Raw genomic sequence first — 26736 nt, forward strand, 5'->3', positions numbered from 1 at the left:
CAAGCGAAAACCAAAATAAGTATAATATGCCAAACATAAATGATTATTAATTATCAAAGTAACTATAATGTAAATAATAACTTAAATTAAAAAAAAAAACTTATATCATTGATGTCGCTATTCCAAATTCCTGTAACATTCAAAAATCTGTTTCTCAAAAAATAAGAAAATACACAGATTTAGGAAATGAAATTAAAAGAATTTGGCATTCTCAGACTATAAAAATATTACCATTTGTTATTTCGGTTACTGACATTATACCTAGCTCTCTCATTCATAATTTAGGCGTATTAGATTTATCAATAAATTTATGTATAAAAATGCAAAAATCAGTTATTTTAAATACATGTAGGATTACGAAAGATTTTTTAAATATTTATATTGAGGGATCAGTAGGATTTATAGGCCCTGTTAGGAGTTCTACCGAGCCGAACCCTCTGATATGAAAATATCTGGAGTCGGTGAATTATTTTCCCATTTGATCTCTGGTGATTTGACGTGTTGTTTTGTATTTTTATGCTTATACAGGGGTTTCCAATAAGAGGTGTTATTTTGAATAGCCCGCTATTTCGGTATATGTTACTTTTGAAGCTGTCATTTTTTGACATTTGACAAGTAGAAACTACGCTATTCATAAAAATAGAACGATACACGCTTCAACAACGCATTGAAATTATTAAAATTCACTGGAGTGAATCAAATGCAAATCATCTTGAGTGATGAGGCCCATTTCCACCTCGGTGGCTTGGTCAACAAGCAAAATTGTCGTATCTGGGGCTCAGAAAACCCAAGAGTTATTGTTGAAAAGCCTCTCTATCCTCAACGTGTGACTGTTTGGTGCGGTTTATGGTCCGGCGGAGTCATTGGACCTTACTTTTTCGAAAATGAGGCTGGAGCAACAGTTACGGTGAATGGATCGCTATCGAGAGATGATTAATGATTTTTTTATGGCCGTAATTGGATGGTATTGATCTGGACAACGTTTACTTTCAAGAAGACGGCGCTACGTGCCACACAAGCAACGAAACCATTGATCTTTTACGATTGAATATCAAAATAACACCTCTTATTGGAAAACCCTGTATAATGCACTTGCATAATGTGGATTGACTAGATCAGAGGTTCCCAAAGTGGTCTATACGGACCCTTAGGGGTCGATATCGGCTTGCTGGGGGTCTATGTCAGCGAGAAAAAAATTTGGGGGTCCACGAGATTCAAATGGTGGTACATACGAGCGGCCCCCATTTACCTCAAGTCAACATTTAGGTGTTCCCTAAATGACACAATAGACCCGTAGTGGTACGCCACTACTTGATTCGAACGGCATTCTAGAAGTTTCGGCTTTTTCCAAACAAGTTTCTTGGATGTTCTTTTATTTTTTAATTAAGTCATAAAGTCGGAAAGTAAATTAAAAAGTCTAATTACTTATCTTTTGATTCTTGCATACATAAAAAAATATGTTTTATGCATCTTTTATATGATACAGACTTCCTTCATCATCGATATCAAAGTTATCCGTAGGAGATAAACATAATATACCTATACCATCGCGGACTTTTCTGTAGGCCCTTTTATATACAATTCCGTAGGTTTTCCAATAAGAGGTGTTATTTTGATATTCAATCGTAAAAGATCAATGGTTTCGTTGCTTGTGTGGCACGTAGCGCCGTCTCGTTGAAAGTAAACGTTGTCCAGATCAATACCATCCAATTCCAGCCATAAAAAATCATTAATCATCTCCCGATAGCGCAATCCATTCACCGTAACTGTTGCTCCAGCCTCATTTTTTAAAAAGTAAGGTCCAATGACTCCGCCGGACCATAAACCGCACCAAACAGTCACACGTTGAGGATAGAGAGGGTTTTCAACAATAACTCTTGGGTTTTCCGAGCCCCAGATGCGACAATTTTGCTTGTTGACGAAGCCACCGAGGTGGAAATGCGCCTCATCACTCAAAATGATTTTGCATTTGATTGAAGCGTGTATCGTTCCATTTTTATTAATGGCGTAGTTTCTACTTGTCAAATGACTTTAAAAGTAACATATACCGAAATAGCGGGCTATTCAAAATAACACATCTTATTTGAAAACCCTGTGCATTATTTTGATGTATCTCATAAGGTTTAGCCAGCCTTTGCAATGTAAGCTCCTAAAAATATTTTTACTACGACTTGATTATAAAACATCGACCTTTCTCTACTTTCTATAAATATAATATACATGTTTTACATAGATAAACCTTCCGTTGGAAATTCTCTAAATGATAGTGAAAACCCTATCAAAATCCGTCGCGTAGTTTAGAAGAACTAAGAGCACAAACAGACAGACGTGGACAGCGACTTTGTTTTGTAATATTTACAGATTTACGCTGTCTCCGGGGTTTTCTCACAAACTCTCTTGATTTAATAAAACTCCGACTTCGACAAAACATTTGGACTTTTCTTGTGATTTATGAGAATAGCTCCGATATTTTAATTAGCAGGCGGTTGGAATAATCTGGACCCCGACCTTGAAGTTCTCACTTTATTGTTTGTTCTATTATTTATTTTTGCTTTCATTAACAAATGCAACAAATGAGTGTAGACAAATATGCAGATGATTATAGAATAGTACCTTCACCCATTACCTTTAATAATTTAAAATAAAACCCTTTATGTAAAGAAAGTACAACGTTAATTTAAAACTACATCTATTCCTAATGTTGTTATTTTATATACCCTCTTATATTAACCTTTTCAATTTGGGAGGCGGGTTTGGGTACCGCGAACCATTTATTAGATAACCAACACCTCTGCCATAAATCACCCCGAGTGGTTCGCTACGTTTGTGAATTAGCAGGGGTGCCCGGGTTCATCGGGTGAGGTGTGTTCAAGATGAGCCTACCCACCAGCTGCGTGGGGTGCCAGATCGGGAGAGGCTTGTTTGAGGAGATCCTTTGACACTGGTTTCGCGACCCTACCCAACTCTCATACATTTTACCTTCCCAGAACTTCCTCTCCTTCCTTTCATTAAAAAAGACCCTCCACACAGCATCCCAAAAGATGACATAGGCAATGAAAGAAATTATTTTCCTCGTGGCCTCCCTTTTATTCCGTGTTATCCCTTTGATCTCCAAATCCCAAATGTTTAAATTCTACATTTTCTCTAACCATGGTTCCCTTTTGTTCATTTTATGTCCAAATCCCAAATGTTAAAATTCTACATCTTCGTTAACCATGGTTTGTATCCCTTTTATCTCCAAATCCCAAATGTTCAAATGTTGAAATTCTACATCTTCGTTAACCATGGTCCGCATGCCTTTTATCTCCAAATCCAAAATGTTAAAATTCTACATCTTCGTTGTCCATGGTTCGCATCCCTTTTATCTCCAAATCCCAAATGTTCAAATGTTGAAATTCTACATCTTCGTTAACCATGGTTCGCATCCCTTTTATCTGCAAATCCCAAATGTTCAAATGTTGAAATTCTACATCTTCGTAAACCATGGTTCGCATCCCTTTTATCTCCAAATCCAAACATTAAAATTATACATTTTCGTTAACCATGGTTCGCATCCCTTTTATCTCCAAATCCAAAATGTTAAAATTCTACATCTTCGTTGTCCATGGTTCGCATCCCTTTTATCTCCAAATCCAAAATGTTAAAATTCTACATCTTCGTTGTCCATGGTTCGCATCCCTTTTATCTCCAAATCCCAAATGTTCAAATGTTGAAATTCTACATCTTCGTTAACCATGGTTCGCATCCCTTTTATCTCCAAATCCCAAATGTTAAAATTCTACATCTTCGTTTACCATGGTTCGCATCCCTTTTATCTCCAAATCCAAATGTTGAAATTATACATTTTCGTTAACCATAGTTCGCATCCCTTTTATCTCCAAATCCCAAATGTTCAAATGTTGAAATTCTACATCTTCGTTAACCATGGTTCGCATCCCTTTTATCTCCAAATCCCAAATGTTCAAATGTTGAAATTCTACATCTTCGTTAACCATGGTTCGCATCCCTTTTATCTTCAAATCCCAAATGTTTAAATTCTACACCTTTGCTCTCTATTCTATAATACCAATGCTATGTTTTCCAAGATATGTTTAAAAACCTTAGCTGATCAACACTCTCTCTTCTAGATCATGTCTAAATCCAAGACCTCCAAGTTTTACTCCGAGACTTCTGGCGGTGGAGGCGGGGTCATGGGCACCCTGTCGGAGACCCTGCCTGATGAGCGGCCCATCACGGCGCTGCACGTCGTGGAGAACGGCGGCAAGTGTCCAGCCGGCTACTGGCCCATCCTGAAGACGTACGACGAGGATTCCGACGCGGATCTGTGGAGGCAACCTCTTCTCTTCGGCAAGCGATCATGCCGATATCTTTGCATTTCAAAATCTGAGGGTGAGTTCTTATTTAGTTTGTTTTTGCTGCCATTTTGAATTTTTGTTCTTCCCCAAACCATAGACAAAGTATTTATCTAGACAGGGCGTGTGAACGTTAACTCCTCAAGCTAATTCGTTCGATTTTTGGAACAAGCAGCTAGCACCCGTAGTAATTTGTTCGCTTTTCGGAACAGTTCATAGGGTCTCATATAAATCGTTGTCTCCCCTACCGTCATAGTTAGAAATATGAACTAAACGGTGTTAGAAAGAGAAAACACCAAGCTTTATATTCAAACATGAAGTTAACCACAGAATATTTAAAACATACACCTCTATGAAACCAAAGGTTGCAACCATAATTTGAGAAAAATTATTGAAATTTTTAACAATTTTTTACTAATTATTTCTATATGTAACGACAAAATGTGAGGTGGCTATAATGTTAAGAATACATTTCTCTAGCAGTTTTCAGTAATTTTAGTTCAGCATTTAGACAAAAAATGTAATGTGAGTATGATTTCAAAATTTTAATATTTCAAAAATTATGTGTTTATTTCTAATAATAAAATTCACCTTTCAAACACAGTTTTTTAGTTTTCGAATACTTTCAGAAACATCCCATTTGTTTGTATTTGGAAAAATCAAATCACAGGCGAAACCGGGTGGTAACCACGTGGTATTCTGCGTAGCAACAACTAAAGAGCAAGGCCAAGTAGTGTTGAATAATTACATGATCATTCGATTCGGTATCCATTGTTCAACTCTATGCATTGTTTGCATAAATACACTATCGAAGTTTTGTGTTTTCCCCTCAGATCAATTCTATGACCTTCAGGTTTTTCCATTTTTTTTGCAAATTTGGAAGCCGGTTTTGGTGATAGTCGACTAATTTTGACTTTTTTTTCATTAGTTTCCAAATAAGAATTTATAGTTGAATGACTTGTTTTTGTGTGGTTTATAAAGCGTTCGTATGAACACACATTTATAATTCAATTCAATGTACCTGCGCTTTCAAAATGCTCTTCTGTCCTGTTCAGGGTGGATCAATGCAAAACGAACTCTAAGCAGAATTCTTGCCTGAACAGACTATGCAATAATTACAAAAGCGTATTATCCAAGGTGGATATTTTCAGTTGCGTACTTACCAAATACAAGAGGTCCATAAAATAATATTTCTCTGATGGTTTGTGAATAATGTTATGTCTCTATTGTTTATATTTATATTATGATTTGATAAGGTATACATGATAAGGTATACATGACCATATATGAACCTTAATATTATATTTTGCAAAATATGTATGTAAATGTAACCCATATGATGTATATTAAAATAATAAAAAAAAAAAAAAAAAAAAAAAAAAAAAAATATCTACAATCTCTCTCCATGGCTATAAATGTTTTGCTTTGTAAATTTTTCGTTTTATATAATCTTTTGTTTTGTAAAAATTTTTGAATTCATATTCCTTTCTTACAAATTTAATTTACTTATTCCTTATTATGCTGTCTCAGTAGAGGTAAAGTCACAAGGACGAAATCCGTAATTGGTTTTATTTTGGCTATATGATACTTATGTACAAACCTAAATAAATGTAAACTTTCGATTTACCGAAAATTAATAAATGAATAAATAATAGTTATTATTACTTCTCGCTCGGTCAGCTATTTCGTTATATTACTCGCAAAATTAAAGCTAATTAGACTGGACAATGTTTTTTGTCATCACTTTTAATGACTTTATATCACTTTCAAATTCAAAAGTGTGTTGGATTGCCTCACTCCTGAGTTGTCATGGAAACACTAATAATATATCTACTGTGGTTTGGTAAAACACTTCCTGCCACAAAATAAATAAAAAAATACAGCAGATGACACAAACTAATACACGGGTGCAGCAAAACAGACAGTGCAGTTTTGAAAGGCCTTTACATCCCGTGTGGCGGGGGTCTCATTATATCGGGAGGGTCGTGCCGTTTTCAGTCGTTACCGTGATTTGGTCCGGACAACACCGTTTCTTCAAAATGGCCATTCTCCCGGCTGCAATTCGTGACTTCTTCCTGTGGGGCTACCTGAAGTAAAATGTTTATAAACATCCTCCACACACCTTGGAAGAACTCAAGGATCGAATTCGGGAGGAAATCGCCGCTATACCCGTCGAGATAAGCCAAAATGCTACCGAAATCTCCTTCATCAATGTATCGCTGTTTTCTCGAAATAACATAAAAAAGTACTCTACCATGTGTACTTTGAAGTCTATTTGATACGTGTAAGTCATAGACTAAATACATATGTAAGTCAATGATTTGAACACAGTTGATGTCTATTTTTTTTCTCCAGTATAGTTATCAATTTCTGTAGATCTGTTTTAGAGAATTTTTATTTTTTAATATATTCCCATTGTTGGATAGATTTTTTTTAAAGTTTTTATTCCAGATAAAAGAATATTACATTTTCACTTATTTAACTAGAAATAACTAAAATAAATTAAAAAAAAAATAAAGTACATTAAACATAAATACATAACATAACAATATTATTCACTTTCAGTGTTTTGCTGATTGATTGACAAGAGTGAACAATTTTTTTTTTAAATTTACCCCCTCGTAACCAATGGATTGCTTGCCATAGTGAGTACGAATGGTGTATGTATGTTATCGTGTTGTCGTATACTTGGAACGTTTTAATGAGTTCTGTATTTGTATGTATGAGTTTATTATTAATTTTGTAAATAAGGAGACATGTATTATATTCATATATACTTAATGTCAACATTTCTTTAAATTTTTTTTTTCGAAGAAAGCAAATGTTTTTTGGTGTGACATTACATATTAAATGAAAAAACACACTTTGTAATACACCACTTTAATTTTTTTAATTAACAAAGACCACCAACCGGATTTCACTTTTCCCAAGCTTCGCCAGGGCTTATTATGAACTGATTACTAGTTAGTCGGGGCGTATTATGTTTTTTATTTAATATATAATTTTTTTGTTCTGGGATGAAGTGAAATAGCTTGATCACTTTGTTCTGTGTAACCTGTAGTTCATTTATGTTGGTTTCATATGCATTTCCCCAGATTTCAATCAAATAATTAAAATTGGAATGTACGAGGCTATAATGTAGCCTTTTTAAATTTTATTTGGTAACAGATACCTATGATAAATGGGGTGATTTTATCTTTAATAATATGCTGTTTAAATGTATCAAAGTGCTTATCAAAAATCTTATCTTACTTGATAAAGATATTTCGGATAATAATGTATGTTTAATTAGTCATTGCTTGCAGAATTATTCGGTGGCTTATTTTAATCTTATCGGATTTATGGGAATTACTCTACAATTTTTTTCCAAGAAATAATTTGAATCTTCCTGAATATTTTATCAAGCAAGATACAACATGACTGAGTTGTTTGGCGGTCCATCCTCTCTGCCTACTACCACGGCGTGTTGGTTAGTTAGTTAATTGGTTAAGATAAGTTTTGCACTCTATAATATACATTTTTTTCCCCGATGAGTTACAAAACTCATTGTAGGACGAGAGGAACTTACAATACATAGGTGGGATTTAATAGGTACAATTTTACATTAGTATTTTGATATCAACATTGTAAGTTTCACATACAAAACAGTACAGAAAAAGCAAGGTTAAGTAGAACAAATAAAAAGAAACAAAAAAAAAACAGAGGGATATACACATAATCACAGAGCCACTAAAAATTGGTAAAAATAGATTATGCTCGGTTATCAATACAGGGGACAGAAAAGGAGAGAGAGAGAGAGAGAAACAAAACAAAGTACAACACGACAAGAATTACACATTTTCTTTAAATTAAATTATTATTATTAAAGCCTTACTTTGAATTTTTGGGTTATGCTGTCTGTTTTTATACATATCTGGAAGACTGTTATAGAGTGTGTAGGCAATATGGTGAAGAGATTTTATTCCATATTTCGTAGTGTGGTAAAAATTTAGAAAACGTAGGTACTAATCTAACATTAGACTAATTTAGAGAGAAACCAATTGGCTGTTGTATAAAAATGTTTATTGCTGATTTATTAAAAATCTCTTTGAATTATTTCATCAGAAGGTGCGGGTTCAATTCCCGTCGGCAGCATTTATTTTTACTCGGAAGATATTTTCAATTTGTATGGATATTTCAGGTGACTAATTATTGTTTATAATAATTTGTGTTGTGCATAAAAAACCTTGTCTTATAAACATTAGTTTATCATTAAAAAAAATACCAATAATTTCGAATTTGTCTAACTTAGCATCCTATCACACTCAAAAGTTACGAGTCGCCCCTGGTCCAAAGTGAAGCTGTGAGTGATAACAAATTAAATATTAATTTTAGAAAGTCAAGTCCGGACATTCGCTAAAGACGGACATAAACGACAAATTTGTACAGTTTTTTTGGGTCAAAGACAAACTGAAGTGTTCATTGTACGAATACAATGGGCGTTCATTCAATTTGCAATGACATGATTTACAATCACTGCAATGTTGACTCGAGAAGCCCTGACCTTGTGATTATTTCTCGATTCGGTGCCTAAATCATCGATGTCTTGAATGATGAAAACTTGGAGCAGGTGGATGAGTTTGTGTATTTAGGAAGCATGTTTACGAGAGATGGAAAGGCTGACAGAGATATTGAAAGAAGGGTAAATGCAGGTAATTCCATTTGATGGAGGATTGAACGCGGTTGGCGCTAGTAAAAAAAACTGTCTAAAGAAGCGAAGCTAGCAGTCCACAATGGAGTGCTGGTACCTACCCTGATGGATGGTAGTGAGGCCTGGACCTGGCAGAGGAAGGATGGAAGTAGACTGAATGCTGTAGAAGTGAGATTCCTGAGGCGTATGTGTGATAAAACCGTTTATGATCGTGTTAGAAATGTGGAGATCCTCAAAGAATGCAAGGCTGAAGTAATCGTAATGTTTAAGATTAAGGCGATGCCATACGTCGAGTGACTTTTTGAATCAAGCCGCTAACAATAACACCCCTTATGTAGATGGCGATAAGGTTTAAATTCCCGTTCAACACCATCCGTTGAACGGGGTTTTTGATAAATACAAGAAAAAAACATGGCCAAAAAGTGGCTTTTATTTTTTTTGCGAACGTTTAGGCACAAATATTTAATTGTTTTACGATCATTTTATAAAGAACTTAATTTGCCACATTATACAATAAAACCGTAACTGAAAATGCGTTCGTAAGTAGGAGATTTTGAACTTTAAAGCAGTTTTTATAGGCCTGATACATTATTTTTTATAGGCTTATTAAAAGACTTATCTAAAAAATACTGGATTATCTAGTAGGTCAAGATGTGTTCTACTCGCAGTATTAATTAAAGCATCTAAAACATTGATAAATGAATTTTCAAAGACAAACCAAAAAAACATGATTTTGCATTAATACGTATGGCATCGCCTTAAGAAAGAGACGCTCAGATGGTTTGGGCATGTAGAACGAATGAATGAAGGCAGGAGTGTAAGAAGAATATTTGAATGGACGAATACGCCCGAGAAAGACATGCCACGATCAAGTCAGAATAATAGAAGAGTATTTATGAGACTACGTATGAATGAGACAGTTGTTTGACGATCCGTTCTCTCTGTCTACCCCTTCGGAGAAACGGTGAGATGATTAGCTAGTCAGTTAGTTATCGTGATTAATTTTTGGGTTATTACGCCACGTTGCGCTTCCTCCTTATTTGGCCAACGTTCCGGACAGCTTCCTAACACTGTCTATATTTATATATATTCACAATCAGAATGATTCAAAACTTGTCAATATTTGTCTAAAGATGTATGCAGGACTATCACCGTATATTTGTGTGCTAATCTCTCGAGCAGATATACAAACGTACCGGGTCAAACGCTAAGTACAAAGTTGTTAATAATTCTCTTACGAGTTAATAACAGACAAAATATGAGATTCAAATAGAGTCAGAAAACTACGTATTTTCGAATAAATTTGTCGTTAAAATCGGGTAATTTGCATTTCAGAGGATTTTGCACACCTGGTATAATCATGACGAAGGGAGAATTAACTCATGATTTCTCATAAAATGTATTCATACATACTGGGAACTGTAACAATAGTATAGGCAATAGTAAATATAATTATTGTATTGTATAGCAAACACTTTGTGACTTGACATTATATAAACGTTAAAAAAATTACTTTGTTTTAAACCACTTTATTTGAGTTATATAGGTCGACCGGTTTCAGTTGCACTCAATCTTATCAGGAAGTTTATATTTCCATTGTCCTGAAGAATGTTGAGTGAAGCCGAAACCAGTCGACCTATTTAACTCAAATAAAGTGGTTTAAAACAAAGTAAAAAAAGATCTACAATAAAAGATATAAATTTGTTTTAGACCACTTTAATTTTAATTGTACTCTACCGGTTTCGGAAGCACCCTTCCTTCGTCAGGAGAATATTAAAACAGTTTTAAACCGGTAGAGTACAATTAAAATTAAAGTGGTCTAAAACAAATTTATATCTTTTATTGTAAATTATGACGAGCCACAAAGTAAATGCTTATTACAAATATGTAAAAAAAATCATTTACATAATTATTGCGTTCAAGATGCGTGGTTAGATTTTATCGGTATTTCATTATCAATGAAAATCCTCCTAGTAGCGTTCATTATTGTTTGTTTTGTGTCAACATGCACTTGCTAATTGTCAACATGCACTTGAAAATTGTCAACATGCACTCGCTAATTGTCAACATGCACACTTCAAATTTTCCAAGAACAACTAAGGACGTGTTGTCTCAGAGAATTTGAACAATTCTTCAGTTTTTTTTCTGAAATAATTATAAATTTATTACATGGTGTTTTTTTGTTCAGTTGAGTGGTTTCGGTTTCAGTCTGTATTTGGTGTCAATATATTATCTATTTCTGATCTTCCTGTACGAGAGTGGGATTTTATCGCAGAGTTTAGTACCATAATATAGTAAGCTTTTTGCCCGAATGTTGTATTGATAGTTGCTTGTTGGATATATTTTTGACCCCGAGATCTAATTTTTTTTTAATTTACGTGTTAGTTAAATATGATTTAAGATTTTCACAGCCAAAAGTATTTTTGTTATTTGTTTTTGGGGTGTTATGCCATGTTGCTATGCATAAAAACCTTGTCTTATAAATATTAGTTTATCATTAAAAAAGTCAAAATATTTCACCAACATAATATATGTAGATATAATATGTCTCGACGCCATCTAGTGGGAAAATTTAGCACTAACAAAGCCTTTCCTACAAAAATAAAGTTGGTTGTTTACAGGTGAAAAAAATATATTAAGCAGTAATTGTTAATTGAAGTACTAGTACATATTGATTTTTTATTTTTTTATTTTTTATTTATTTATTTATCAAAAGAAAGTACATATTACATATTGGATGCTTTGCCTGTCCAACTAGGAAAGTTTCCCGTTCTAGGACAGACAAATTGACATGTTTAGTTCATATTATTACTGAAATGTACATAATTACATAAAAAAAAAACAAAAAAAAAAAAGTTTCATTTTTCTCTGAAACTAAGTTGTGTAATAAAGAAAATGTATATAATAAATATAAGTACACATACATTGTTTTGTGAGAAGTAGAAAAAATTAATCTGGTAGCATATATTATAATCGGATTTACCGAATTAACCTGGTAACATAAAATATTAAAATTTACAGAGTATGAGGTAAGCGTTGTAACTAGAATGTGTAATAAATTATGTGCATGATTGTTTGGCTTGTTTCGAATAAGCCGACGTGGCTCAGTGGTTCCGTGCATCTGACCGGACATCAGAAGGTGTGGGTTCAATTCCCGTCGGCGGCATTTATTTTTACCCGGGAGATAGTTTCAATTTGTATTGATATTACAGGAGACTAATTATTGCTTATAATAATTTATGAACCTTAGAATTTGATCGATGGTTGGTAAAATCGGGTGTTACCACCGCGTCCAATGCACTCACTAAAACAACTTGAATAATTCAACTAAAATAATTGTTTGTTTATTATTATTGTATCTCATAAGAAATGCATAAGTAGGTACTCGCAGCATGAGATCGGTCAGTGACTCCAACTCAGACGTCTGTGCCCTGTACGGTACCGGTACTGTAGTACAGTTGTACGTACTAGTGATGGGTCATATGACTCTTTTAATTAAGAGCGGGAGTCATAGTACCAGTTATTTTCGTACGGCTCAAAGAGTCGATAAAATTATTTTTTTACGTTAACTAACTAATCTAACTAACCATCACGCCGTTTCCCCGCAGGGGTAGGCAGAGAGGACGGACCGCCAAACAACTCGGTCACACCACGCACTTCTTACCTCATTCGAATTCATACATCGTCTCATACATACTCTTCTATTATTCTGACTCTTGACATGGCCCGACTCAAGTATCTGATTCACTTGATCGTGCCATGTCTTCCTCGGGCATCCCCGACTTCTGCTTCCATTCACCTTTGCATCGTATATTCTCCTTACACTCCTTTCTTCGCTCATTCGCTCTACATGCCCAAACCATCTAAGCGTCCCTTTCTTGATCTTACTCATTACGCTTACACCAGCCTTGCACTCTTTGCGGATCTCCACATTCCTCACACGATCATACATGGTTTTACCACACATACGCCTCGGGGATCTCATTTGAACAGCATTCAACTACTTTCATCCTTTCTTTGCCAGTTCCATGCCTCACTTCCATACATCAGGGTAGGTACCAGCACTCCATTGTGGACTGCTAACTTCGCTTCTTTGGACAATTTTTGTTAGCGTCAACTGCGTTCAGTCCTCCATTAATGGAGTTACCTGCATTTCTTCTTTCAATATCTCTGTCAGCCTTCCCATCTCTCTAGAACATACTTCCTAAATACACAAACTCATCCACCTGCTCCAAGTATTCCTCATTCACAACTATATTGCACACTGTTTTCGTACTCTCTCTTTCAAACACCATTACTTTAGACTTATTTACATTCATCATTAACTCATTCATCACACATACTTCGTTTACCCTAGACACGAGAGCCTGTAGATCACAACACAGGAAAATAATTTCCTTCAGGACCTGTGTCATCTGTGTGGAGGGTTTTTTTAAGGAAAGGCAGTTCTGGGAGGTATGAGGGATGGAATCAATTAATTAAGGAATGAATCTAGGGATCAGTTTGTCCAGTAGTATGATCTATCCCTCGCACTGTGGTGTAAGGCGATGGGTCAAGAAATACCAATTAGTACCAATTAGTGGTCAAAGGGTCTTCCCAAACGATCTGGCACGCCACGGAGCTGATGGGCAGCCACATCCTGAACACACCTCACCAGATGAACCCTGGCACCCCTGCTAAATCACAAACGTAGCGAACCACTTGGGGTGACTTGTTGCAGAGGGGTCGATTGGAACAAATAATTAATTATTATATTATTTATTTATTGATTAACATACTTTTACATTGAATATTAAGAAATATATATTATTTATTGTACATTACTGAATTACTGCATTAACAGCATTTTATATTTGTTTAAAGATAAATTGAAGATGTCCTCTAACTTGGTATAATTGGTTCCCTCCATTAGTATTCTGAGTAAAGAGGAATACATTTGGTAGTTAGTCCCAGAATTTCTGCACTGAAATAAATCATATGAAGTAATCATAAAATTATAAATGTTTCCCTCTCAAATCTTAAAATTTCAACGTTCATTTGCGAGTTCCATGAAAGTCCTATTCAAGTTCTGTTATTATATCAATATAGGCCAGTTACTTGACAGAACTTGGAAATAAACTTTGAAATTTGAAGAATTGTTCAAATTCTTTATTATAAATAATCTTTGTTTTTTGGATGTTCCCGCATTTATCAATTTTCAACTTTACTGGAATTCCTCAGGCACCGTCACAAGTCACGTTGTTGTATGTTTGCTACTAATTTTCAAAATATAACTCCCTGTAAGTGTGGTTGAAATATCTGACCATCGATGACAACAGTTAAGTAGCTATTAGAAATTAACAGCAAGCAATTATTAAGTATCATTATCTTAATTATTTATTATTTTTCTACAATATCTCCTGTTAAAAAGGGTAATCAATTATGCGGTTCGTTCGTGAACGACTCCTCGCTACTGTACTAGTACTACAGTACCTACAGCGATCATCGTCCTGTATGCTGTCCGGTATGATTGCCATCAATGCGTGGATATATTCGTTAAACTAAAGTTTTGCCTGTTGCAGGCAACTAATTTGTAAAAGTAGTAATTGATTTGATGTTTGATTGTGGATGAAGCAAGGAGTGTGGGCCCATAAAAATTTTGCATTACATTACGTACTATTCAGTCCTTAAATTGAATTTTTCATGGTTTTATAGGCAACATTAACTCCTCTGGCTAATTTGTTCGGTTTTGGGAACAAACATTTATTACCCGTAAAACAGCTTATATTATGGTATATATAGAAATTATTGTCTCCCTTATCGTCGTAGTTAGAAAGACAAAATACCAAGCTTCAAATATAGAAGTTAATTACTAACAGAATATTTACAATATACACCACTGAAACCAAAGGTTCCGACTGCAATTTGAGTTCAGTGTTTAGATAAAAAAAAACTTAAGTTCAACCATTTTTAAAATCTTTATTTTTATTTGATTCCAAAATTTTATATTTTCAAAATTATATGTTTATTTTTAATATCTAATTTAATTTGAAAGCGCATTTCTTCACCTTTCAAAAACAGTTTTTAGTTTTCGGAGACGTTCAGAAATATGCCATTTATTTGAGTTTTATTGAGAAGAAAATACACACTAATTCTACCACTTTCTGACAGCATCTTTAATAATTATAACTGTCAATGTGGCAGAGGGCTAAACGATTATTTTACCATACCTACTATGTAAATAAGATAAAATGTTAAATTAATTAATTAAATTACTACGTAGTCATGCGAAATCATGTGTTTTTGGTTTGATAATATGATTGCTTAGAAATGTTTTAGAAGCTTTAATTAAATACTACGAGTAGAACACATCTTGGCCTTTAAAATGATCTAGTGTTTTTTTGATAAGCCCAGAACAAAACGTATCAGGCCAATAAAAACTTCTTTAAAGTTCAAAATTTCCTACTTACGAGCCCACTTTGGGTTATAGTTTTGTAGAAAGGTTTATTGTCATCAGAGAGCTTGGAATATAACCTCGCGATTTACAGAACTTCCTAATCTGTAAATCGGCGTTCAGTTTTTGCTGTGGAAATGTTGATTAAAACTCTCGAATTTACTAACGATAAATTTATTGCGAGAATGGTTTTTACAAAAGATTCACACGGAACTCGCGGTGTAACGACGGTGGGGAGTAGTCAATCGCGAGGTTAGAACGCTAGATAAAGAATGAATTGGTTCCATAATATTTCATCAAAATGAAATTCAACACACCTTTAAAAAGTGATATAGAGTCATTAAAAGTGATGAACCAAAACTTGTTTTCACTTTTTGGTGGTGTGTTGAATTGTCATTTTGATGACATACTCGGTCACCGAGTGAATTATGCCAGTCACGGTTAGCAGCTACTGCTCTAGCAGTGATACCAGTGGTATAAAATATTTTCAAGGAATAATATTTGTAATGCAAATTAAAGCAGTCCTTCTACAGTTTTATTGTGTAATGTGGCAAAGTAAGTTTTTAATAAAATAATTGTAAAATATTTAAATATTTGTGCCTTAACGTCAGCAAAATAAAATAAAATACTGAAAACAGGCGGCTGGTGTTAAGCGGGAATTTAAACCTTATCGCCATCTACATAAGGAGTGTTATTGTTAGCGGTTCGATTCAAAATGTTACAGGTGACATAAGACTAATAACGGGGGTTTGCTCGACGCTCACATTTTAATTATTTCTGATGAACGTATTACTAAAATCGCAAATGTTTCTAGAGGGATCCCTCCGGAAGAAAGTTATTTATATTTAAGATCAATAAAAACAGAACCTTGCCACTAAAATATTCCACATAAAACGGTTTTAAAGTTTTATAAAGCGTTTTTCAACTATAAAATGAGCGGTAAGCACCATATTTTATTTTTCTAAACGATGAATTAGTAACTTCCCGAGAGATCCCTCTAGAAACATTTGAGATTTAAGTAATACGTTCATCGGAAATAATTTTAAAAGAAAAATTTTCTATGCCTGCTAAAGCAAAGTCGACCGTAGGTCCGTTCATTACGCCGTGCCGCGCGCCGAATATTGTTTTTACACGGCATGATCACTTATGTCGTTAAGATTTCCACTTTATTTTAGAGATTTGATTAGAAAATTCAACAGCAGGTCTGTCCAATAAACCATATTTTTTTGCACGACTGCTTCACTTACGACGTTAAGATTCTGGCTTTATTTTCGGGTATTGTCTCGTATTAACGCCAATACAGGTTTCGCCAATACTGGCAAGAAGAAAGTGAATGTTTGTCTTATTTAATGTATCGTTGTTTGTGCAAACATCTCTAGCAAACAACTCTCAATGGCGCATTGTTCCATCGTTAGGAGTATCTCGCGCTTCTCGGCAGATGTTTGTATACAAGCACGAGGACTGTTTGTTGTGGAAAGCGTCCAGCAAATTACACAAATTGGGTTAGATAAATAATACAAGTTAGTATCTGAAATAGGCGGACATTGTTTCAGGTTATTCTTTACGAGACGTTTATCATTGATGATTGATTATGTATAGTTGACGGATTTAAACATACACATCATCGTCTTGTCGCTTCTTTCTCTATCCATCCTCTCCACATTTCAAAACCATCTAAGTGTCCTATTCTTAATTCCCCGCATTCCCGAGTTATAACACATTTCTCTATAACTCTTTTAAGGCGATGCACTACGTCGTGTTATATTTTAAATCGAGCCGCTATCAATAACACAACTTACGTAGATGGCGATAAGTCTTAAATTCCCGTTTCACACCATCCGCCTGTTTTGATTTATGCAAGAAAAAAACATGGCCAAAAAGTGCCTTTTATTTTATTTTGTGGATGTTCAGGCATAAATATTTAAATGTTTTTGGATCACTTTTTAAAAAAACTTAATTTGCCACATTATACAATAAAACCATAACCGAAAATGGGTTCGTAAGTAGGAGATTTTGAACTTTAAAGCAGTTTCATAGGCCTTGTAAATTATTTTTTTCTGGGCTTATAAAAAGACGTATCTAAAAAATACTCGATTATTTCAAAGGCCAAGATGTATTCTACTCGCAGTATTTAATTAAAGCATCTGAAACATTTCTAGGCGACCAAATTTTCAGACCAAAAACACATGATTTTGCATTACTACGTAGTGCATCGCCTTAAGTTTTTAAGTTTAAAAAATACATAAATATTATTATGAAGAAAATATTTATACATTTGTAATACCTCGATTCATTTATTTCCACGATAGAAAAAAAAATCCAAAGTATGCTCCGAAAATGATTAAGAACACGTTTTGTTCTGTTATTAAATATGTTATAGGCATGAAAAAATTCACAGTGTATCTTTAAATGCAATTAAAGCATTTGACGAGAGATTTTTGCTCTATTTCAAAGGAGTCGTGTTTTATTAAATATTTTCAATATTAGCGCGCTCCTTCTAACATTCGTATTTACGTATCTCCCTTTCAAACCATCTTCTTCTTCTTTTTGAACTTTTCAAAAATATATTGTGTTTTATACATTCCCCCTTTATATGTATCGTAAAAGGTTGTTTATTGGTTGTGTAAAATTTAAAACACGTTTATCAGTAAGGAGGTTGGTGTTTTGACAATTCAATACATAAAAATGAAAAATCGTGTGTTTTTGGTTTGAAGATTTTATCGCCTTGAAATAATTAATTGAATACTATGAAATATTTATATAGTATTGTGCATGGCTTTCGCCGATGGTAACCATATGGTTCGGTAGCCCGGCACTTCCCAACCTTCCTCCTTCTCATCTCCTTCCCCTCCCACTTCTTTCAGCCCCACAACAGATGCCATAGTCTCACCGGCTCCAGACGGCTGGGAGCAGTTGAGACACTTGTCTGACATTCGCATTAAAAATATAAATTACCGGCGGTTATCAAAACGTAAGAAAATTCTTAATTTGATTGGTGTAGATCTTCCTCTATATGTAAATACATAATGCATAACAGATATTCTTGAGTCACGATTTGATTTGTATGCATTCCGCTGGTTTTTCCCAGAAATGTATGTCATATTCGCATTTACTATGGATGAGAGCGAGCTGATTCTTGCTTTGGGAAATTGGTCAATTGTACTCTTAATTAAATATGGTAGACTCCATATTATAAGCTATTTATTTATTAACGGACATCGTCCAAATTACAAAATAATAACACGAATACAGTAACATGCAAAATACAGGAGTAGACAAAGGTACATGAAAGCAAAGACACAAGGCAGATATAATATAAGAAAATAAAGTGATAAGTCGAATCAAGTCAAGACTACGCCGTGGGTCAGGACCACAGGACACTTATAATATTCCATCACTTGTTTAGCGACTGGCAAAAATCATTCAGACTTATCCCAAAAAAGTTAAGGTTTTGACTTGAGTTGACCAGTCTACACATTCTGGACAATGGTGAATAATATCCATAATTTGTCGAATGATGGTTGAGGAAGAGCAGTTCATTATTTCTGAGTCTTTGCGACGGGATATTGAAGGGAATGAGTTGCAGTAGAGTAGGTGAATCAATAATACTCATATGATAATTTTGAAGAAGCAAATGAGGTCATTTCTTTCCCGACGGACTTCCAAAGGAAAGGTTTAGAGTTAGTTCAATTTCATCATATGAGTATTTGCCTTTTTCTAAACCTAGCCTCCTAGCAATCCCTCTTAAGAACCGATGTTGAAATGTTAAAAACCAAGCTATCAGGGTGTTGTACGTTTATATGTATAGGGCCTTGTGATGCACACCTTTTAAACTTACTGATGTAAAATATTTATTTATTTATTCAAACGCCATAAAATGGCTTTTACAATAAAGTGATAATCAAAATACAGTGGTAAACAGGATAATAATAGCAATAAATTAAAGAAAATTAATGTGTACACAAAAACACTATTGCAAGTGATATAGTTATTAATATAAGTGCAGTAAGACAGTGCATAATTCAATAGAAATATATACCAGTGTAACAATAGTTGAACTTATTTATACTAGGCTTGTATAAGACCTGTCATAAGTCCAAGTATGATATGTCTATGATAATAGTCAGTAGTGAGTTTATTGTTACCCACAAAATTAATTGTACTTGAAATAGCTGAGTAGGCATCGCAACTTGGCATTAACAATTCAGGGCTGTCAGCGACTCAACAATACTTATGGATAAGAAATAATAATAATATTGACGATTTATTAAAAATCTCCTCAAATTTTTCATTATTCTGTTAAAAACAGGAATGCAAGCCCCAAACCTAATTATTTGTATATTCACCGTTATTGGACGCTTTTTTCATTTATTTTTTGTTGGTTATCTCTCTGTTGTGTAAATTCATAAACTGAAATAAAATCCGTAATTTTTGAAAATTTTCATTCTCAGTACAAAATATAAAATAGCAGTAATGCGGTTTTAACGACTACGTACTCGCTGAAGGTACATTACACTACACTACAGTACAGAACACTACATATGTCCGATTGTGTGTGCGTGATTGCCACCAAAAGTTGATAGAATGCATTGTCATTAACAACGAGTATATCTGCCGAGTTTCAACTCGATCGGATGTCGGGAAGTGGGTTAAATTCCGCTTCCAAGATTTCATTCATTCACTACCGAAAAAAAAAATTATTTTGAATTATATATTTTTTTTAAATTAAAAATACGTGCAAGTGGCCCATTATAATAGGCTAGTTGTATTTCTTCTCTCTATAGAAGGTTAAAAATTGTCACGGATTCCATTAATAATAATAATTTGGCCTCTTCATATTCTTCATGCTCTTCATTTAATTTCCTTCAGGGATATCATCCCAAAAACAACAGTCAAACTTCTGGGTATCAATTTATATTCAGACTTTTCGTTTAAAAGTCAAATAAATAGGACTGTAAGCACCGGTTTGTTCACCTAAGACAACTCAAGTCTGTCCGAAGTAATCTTCCTGCAGAAGCAACAAAACTACTTATCAATCTAACCCGTTCTTTTTACTATTTACATAAATGAACTTTGCAGCATGGAAATAGACGGTGAAATAGTTAGCTATGCTGATGACACAGTTTTACTTTTCAAATCTATGGATTGGAATAATGTATATAACATAGCGAATTTGGGAATCTCGCAAGTGAAAACATGGCTAGACTCAAACATACTTACACTTAACATATCAAAGACAAAATTCACAACATACAGTATAAATAGCACGGGACAGCCAAAAAACAATACAAACACCATAAAAATACACGAATGTTTAAACACCAACATCTGCGATTGCCCTCCTCTAGAAAAAACAGAACAAATAAAGTATCTAGGAATCGTAATTGACCATAACCTTAGATGGATACCTCACATCAAACATATCACAAATAAACTTCTCAAAACAATCCACATTTTCCTTAACATAAGAAACATATATAAAATAAAACAATTGAAAACAATATATTTTGCACTCTGCCAATCAATAATAGAATATGGAATTATTGCTTGGGGAGGAGCAACAAACTCGGCTATCAATTACATAGAAACCGCACAGAAAACGATCTTAAAGGTAATACTAAAAAAACATAGACTGACCGATACAGACCAAATATTCAACAGCTGTGACGTACTAGATATACGCCAATTATACGTTAAAACACTACTAAACTACATTTTTAACAAAAAAAATAAATTTCAATATACACAAAATAACACTAACAGACCAGTTAGACAAGCGTACAAAGAAAACATTAAAACTCCAACAGTAAATTCAACATTTGGACAAAGACACTACCAATACCATGCTATAAAAGCTTTCAACAGTCTAAAAATTGAAATTAAAATTGAGGAAAATAAAAATAAATTCACACACAAAATTACAAAATGGATTAAACAACAAAAAAGACAATATTACCAAAATGTCATAGCATAAAATAAAAATAAAACCTACACGTAACACACAAAACCAACATAACCACACATCACTCACAAACACACAAGATTATATTCATTGTATTATTTTTTTAATTTTAAATGTATTATTATGTATTTTTATTTTTAATTTTAAATTTATTATTTTCTTTTCAAATTCACTATCTTCTCTTTAAATGTTTTATTTTTTTTTATTTTTTTTTATTAAATATCAAAAATAATATACAAAATTCAAAAAGTCCCAATAAACTACTTTAAAGTAGTTTGTCATTGGGTGCTTTTAACTTAAACAGATTATATCAAATGTATACATTCATATCATGAGAGGTGTAATACAATAAAAATAAAAACAAAAAACAATTAAAGCGTATGCAGTTAGAAATAGTTTGTATTAGAGTCTAGTACAAACTATTTCTTTCAGCTAGCCAATTTTTCAACAAAAAATTTCTTTTTATATTTGTACATTTTTTGATTTCTGCAGGTAACATATTTAAACAATTTGGTATCATGTAGTCTAGCGTTCTTTTTCCATATTTGTTTACATGCTTTGGTACGATTAGTCCTTCATTTAATGTAAATCGAGTATTGTAAGTGTGTTCCAGTCTATTTATGTACATAGGGCTATTTATGTGCTGAAAAATTATTTTATACCACATAATTGCTCTTACCGAGAGGATTTTCAGATTTTGATAAAGGTGTGGAACATTATGCCTTTGTTCATATAAACTTTTATGAGCTAATAATTTAACAAGAGAATTTTGAACTGCTTGAACATGATTTATATTTGTTTTAGAGGAAAATCCCCAAGCTGTAATTCCATACCTTATGAGCGTTGTTTTCGCGGACGAAATTTCGACTCCCGCAAAAATAATTATTGTCCTGTGTCCCTCTCTAACGGAGCGTGCAGCGGGGAACGGAGAGGGAGTACCTGGCTTTTAGTACGGCTGACGTTGCAAGCGATCAAAAAAAGTTAGATAATATGAGATTAAATAAAAAAGAAATTAAGTTCAATGCTTGAATATTTGCACGAAGTCGGTGAAATGTCCCTTTCGTTTAGTTCATTCCATTAGCAGCACAGACATACAAGGGCTTCCGACCTATTCTTTAATAGTATTGGTATATGCGCATGTACACGTTAGGCACTGACAATATCACGCATAAAAGGCTAGTAAAAGAGAAATGCTTTTTTTCTTTTGAGCGTGAATATATTTGCATCTAAACGGGGAATCACCCTTTTGTTTAGTTCATTTAAATTAGCAGATACGTGTATTATTGTAGGAGATACGGAAATTGTACACGTGCATCGTACATGTGGCCACAGACGAAATTATAATAATAGTAATAATAGGTGTATAAGTTTATAAATTAGATAAGTATATAGAATTAACAGCAGTAAATAATATATGAACAGTAAGTAATATAATTGTAGAGAATAGAAATATACACTTACTTAAAATTTGTGTAAGTGCACCGGTAAAGGCCTTACCTTTGACATAATCTTTTATTTTTTAATTTTTACATTACCTTTGAAATTTTTGTGAATCACATTTTTTTTATTTTATCTGGAAGAAAGTTATAAAGTCGTGTCGCTGTGTATATAATTCCGAACACGCACTGACTTTATCACTGGGATTTTGGTCGAGATTATTTTTAAGTGTTGTGTAAGAAGAATATTATGTGAACAACAAAATTAAGTAATACAACTATAAATAAAAATAACCATAAAAATAGCAGCACAATAACAGCAAGAATAATAGCAACAAGCATATTTTATTAAAAAATGTTCAATGAATCGGTATAATTATTTCCGTCCATTCTAGGCAGTGAGGAATACATTTATGGTAGTTAGTCCCAGATTTTTTATACTGAAAAAAATCCTATTTTATAATCTACACAATACATGTGCACAAGGTGAAAAATAAAAAAAAAATCGGACAGGTAGTAGTTGTATAGTAAGAACAGACTCCAATATAAATAAGCAAATAAATAATTACATAAATAAAATTTAATTAAAAATTTAATTTCATAAAATTTGTCAGTCAACCACAAAATTTTCCAATTTCAATTTTCTACCTAAAGGCATTACTTATATGTTATATAATGTCGGGTGATACGTCTGACATTTTCTGCGACGATATTTCGGGTTCAATCACATCGGTACTAAAAGAAAAAAAATCAGGCATCAAACCGTGAAAACAAAAGACCGCATATTATACTGTCAAGGTATGATCAATATGTGTAGTGATTATACTTACAAATTCGACAAAATAGTACAAGCAATTATAGGCAAAAATGGAGGACGGTTTTTATTCTTAAATTTAATCACTTTTAATTAAAGATCGTCGGTGTAATATTGAATTGTACCAATGTGTAAAAACACTGTCATCAAAACTAAAAGCTGAACGGCAATAAAATGAAACTCTCACTACTAACCAAAAGATGGTATCTTGATGTTATTGTGTACATTCTCGAGAGTTTGTTCTTGTGAAAATAAAATTATTTGCTTACCGTTTGCTCAAAATCCCACAATTCACATCGATGTTTTAGCATCGAAAAAATCCTTGTTGGCAAATTTAGCCTGACAATCTTTAACATCATTTACGGAACTGAAAACAACAAAAAAACATTACATTTTTACCGTAAAAAATAAATACTTATAATAAATATTGATTTAAATATTGCATTTAATTTTCACCTGTTCCGAGTTCTTTCTGTCTTTTTGACATTGCACTTCCTCTTTTTCCGGTGCATACTGGGTGGCTTACCACGTATCCACTTTCGACCTAAAACACAAATAACATTTTATAAAAATCAATAACGTAAGTACCCTAATTCATAACCTAATTATCATTGTTAAAAATGCTCAAATAATGATTACTTACCCATGTTGAATGAAATAAATTATTTGGGGATGCTTCGGTTAAAAACTGTGGAGTTTAAAAATAATATTATTCGTAAACAAAGTAACAAATTCGTCAATTATATGTCCGCGCGGGCTGACTGCGAATGTCACATATACATACACTAGCAATAATAATAAAAAATGAAGGACGATTGACGTAGGTATGTATGCATGTATTTGTTAGGCAGGCGATCTCTCCGGAGCCCCTGCCCCCCGGCCCGTGCTTCACCTACTCTAGCCAGCCCGACTCAAGAAAGTGCGAATGAGACAATAACAAAAAAGCTAGTTAAATATACGTTGAATTTGTGGCCACCAAATTCGGCTTTTGAAGCAAATAAAACTTTTTTCAGTGAAGATTCAAATTTTATTGTATAGTTCATTATATGCCTGAGACGGGATATGTGAGATTTTTTCAAAAAATATCTTCCATTTGGTCACAAAAAATTGCCAAAGATGCCTCGTAAAATCATGTAAAATCGTCATCTTCTGGGGCCTATATTCTATAATTTAAGGCAAAAATCGAAAATCTGATCCATATGCGTACTTTATATTTACCATGTCTTTTAACTAAAAAAAAAAAAAACAGTTTACTCTAGTATTTTAGCCGTAAATCCAAATTAAAATTTTGTATGAAACAGGCACCGCAGCCGTTCCTCTTATGATAGATTCAGCTAGTGATAAACAAATTATTCGAAGTGTGCATATTGGAACATAAAATTTTAATTTATATAATCTACTAATAATAGATCTCAGTCGTTCACAGACTTTATTTATCTGTAAATCCCATTTGAAAAAACAATCAATAATAACACCTAAATAAACATATTTTTTAACCAGTTCAATATTTTCACATGTACACAACGCAGGGATACCAACATGTAGGCAATCTGAATTGTGTGTTTTAATTTCGGGTATAATAGTATTTACCTTGGCATTGGGTGATCTAATGTGTATCAATTTAGTTTTTTTTGCATTTATGATTAGGCCAGAGTCGTGAGACCATTTTAAAAGTTCAATGTAATCTTTTTGTAAAAGTTCAATACATAATTGCAAATCACTGCAAGAAAACACCAATGCAGTATCATCCGCGTACACAAAGTGTTTTACATGTTTAAAAATAAATTTAATAAAAGATACATAAATTATATATAAAATAGGACCTAATATGGAACCTTGAGGAACACCTGCTAAGATTTTTCTTTTTTTACTTAAAGTGTTCAAAAGCTTTATTTGCATGCACCTGTTGTTCAAATAATTTTCAAATAGCTTTAGAAGTTTCCCTCTTATTCCTATGATTTCTAGTATTTTCAACAATTTTTTATGGTTAATAGTGTCAAATGCCTTGGAATAATCTATAAATAAGACTAATACATGATGTTTATTATTTAAATTATTATTTATCAAGCTGGCAAACTTTTGAAGTAGCACTTCAGTGCCCTTTTTTTTTTGGAATCCATATTGGTTAGTATCAATAATAGAAAAATCTTCCAAATATTTTATTAATTTAATTTGAATGTATTTTTCAAGAATTTTTTCGATGTAGATAAGATTTTCATATTATAAAATGAAGGCCTCAGCACGGGCAAGCCACCCAGTGAGGCCTACATTACTGGAAAACATAAATAACAAAATAATGTACCAAATAAAATAAAAAATAAAAAAATCTCGTAGTCTCGCGTCTCGATTACTGCAACGGCATTTAGGCCAGCCTTCCAAAATATCAAATTGACAAACTTCAATCAGTGTTTAATGCAGCAGCACGGCTCATAACCGGGGTTTCTAAATATTCGCACATTTCAGAACACCTTCGTAACCTTCACTGGCTCAAGTGCCCTGAAAGAATCCAGTACAAATTGTGCTGGATGGTGTTTAAATCCATCAATGAAATGGCTCCACTCTACATCTGTGAACTATGCGTCCCGGAAAACACTGGTCTGAGGCAGTCAACTCTTAGATCAGCAACATCATCAGCTATATGCAGACTGATGGAACCTAAGCGCAAGCCAAATACTAAGTTTAGTGATCACGCTTTCGGAGTATCTGGGCCGAAGGCTTGGAATAAACTCCCTCCAGAAATAAGATCCATAACAAGTCCAACAGAATTCAGGTCTAAACTTACCTCTTTAAGCTGTCATACCCTTAAATTACCCTTAAATATACCATTCCTGGGAGAAAGTCCAGTTATATCCAATTATGTCCTAAATCCTGTATCTAAATTTCGCTAATAAACAATTAGTTAATGTTAATTAAGTGTTAATCTCAAGTGACCTACCAGGTAAATATTGTACTGTATATTATCTCCATATATAGTTAGTAATAACATAGTAGAAATGTATTATATACTTGTACAGCGCCCTTGAGGTGATTTTGCACAAAAACGGCGCTA

The 26736-nt window shown here is 33.5% G+C and overlaps 1 protein-coding gene across 1 annotated transcript in view; it reads left to right on the forward strand.

Moving 5' to 3' along the window:
- The window catches only part of LOC149415007 (uncharacterized), a 62062-nt gene that overhangs the window by 1521 nt on the left and 33805 nt on the right, over nt 1–26736 (forward strand). Inside the window, exon 2 of the mRNA XM_089642974.1 lies at nt 4128–4389. Coding sequence (XP_089499100.1) covers nt 4131–4389 — 259 coding nt within the window. The 5' untranslated portion in view covers nt 4128–4130. The remainder of the gene's footprint in view (nt 1–4127; nt 4390–26736) is intronic.

The sequence above is a fragment of the Hesperophylax consimilis genome, chromosome 19 (assembly GCF_061612785.1).
Source record: "Hesperophylax consimilis isolate HC1 chromosome 19, BYU_Hcon_1.0, whole genome shotgun sequence".
NCBI lineage: Eukaryota > Metazoa > Arthropoda > Insecta > Trichoptera > Limnephilidae > Hesperophylax > Hesperophylax consimilis.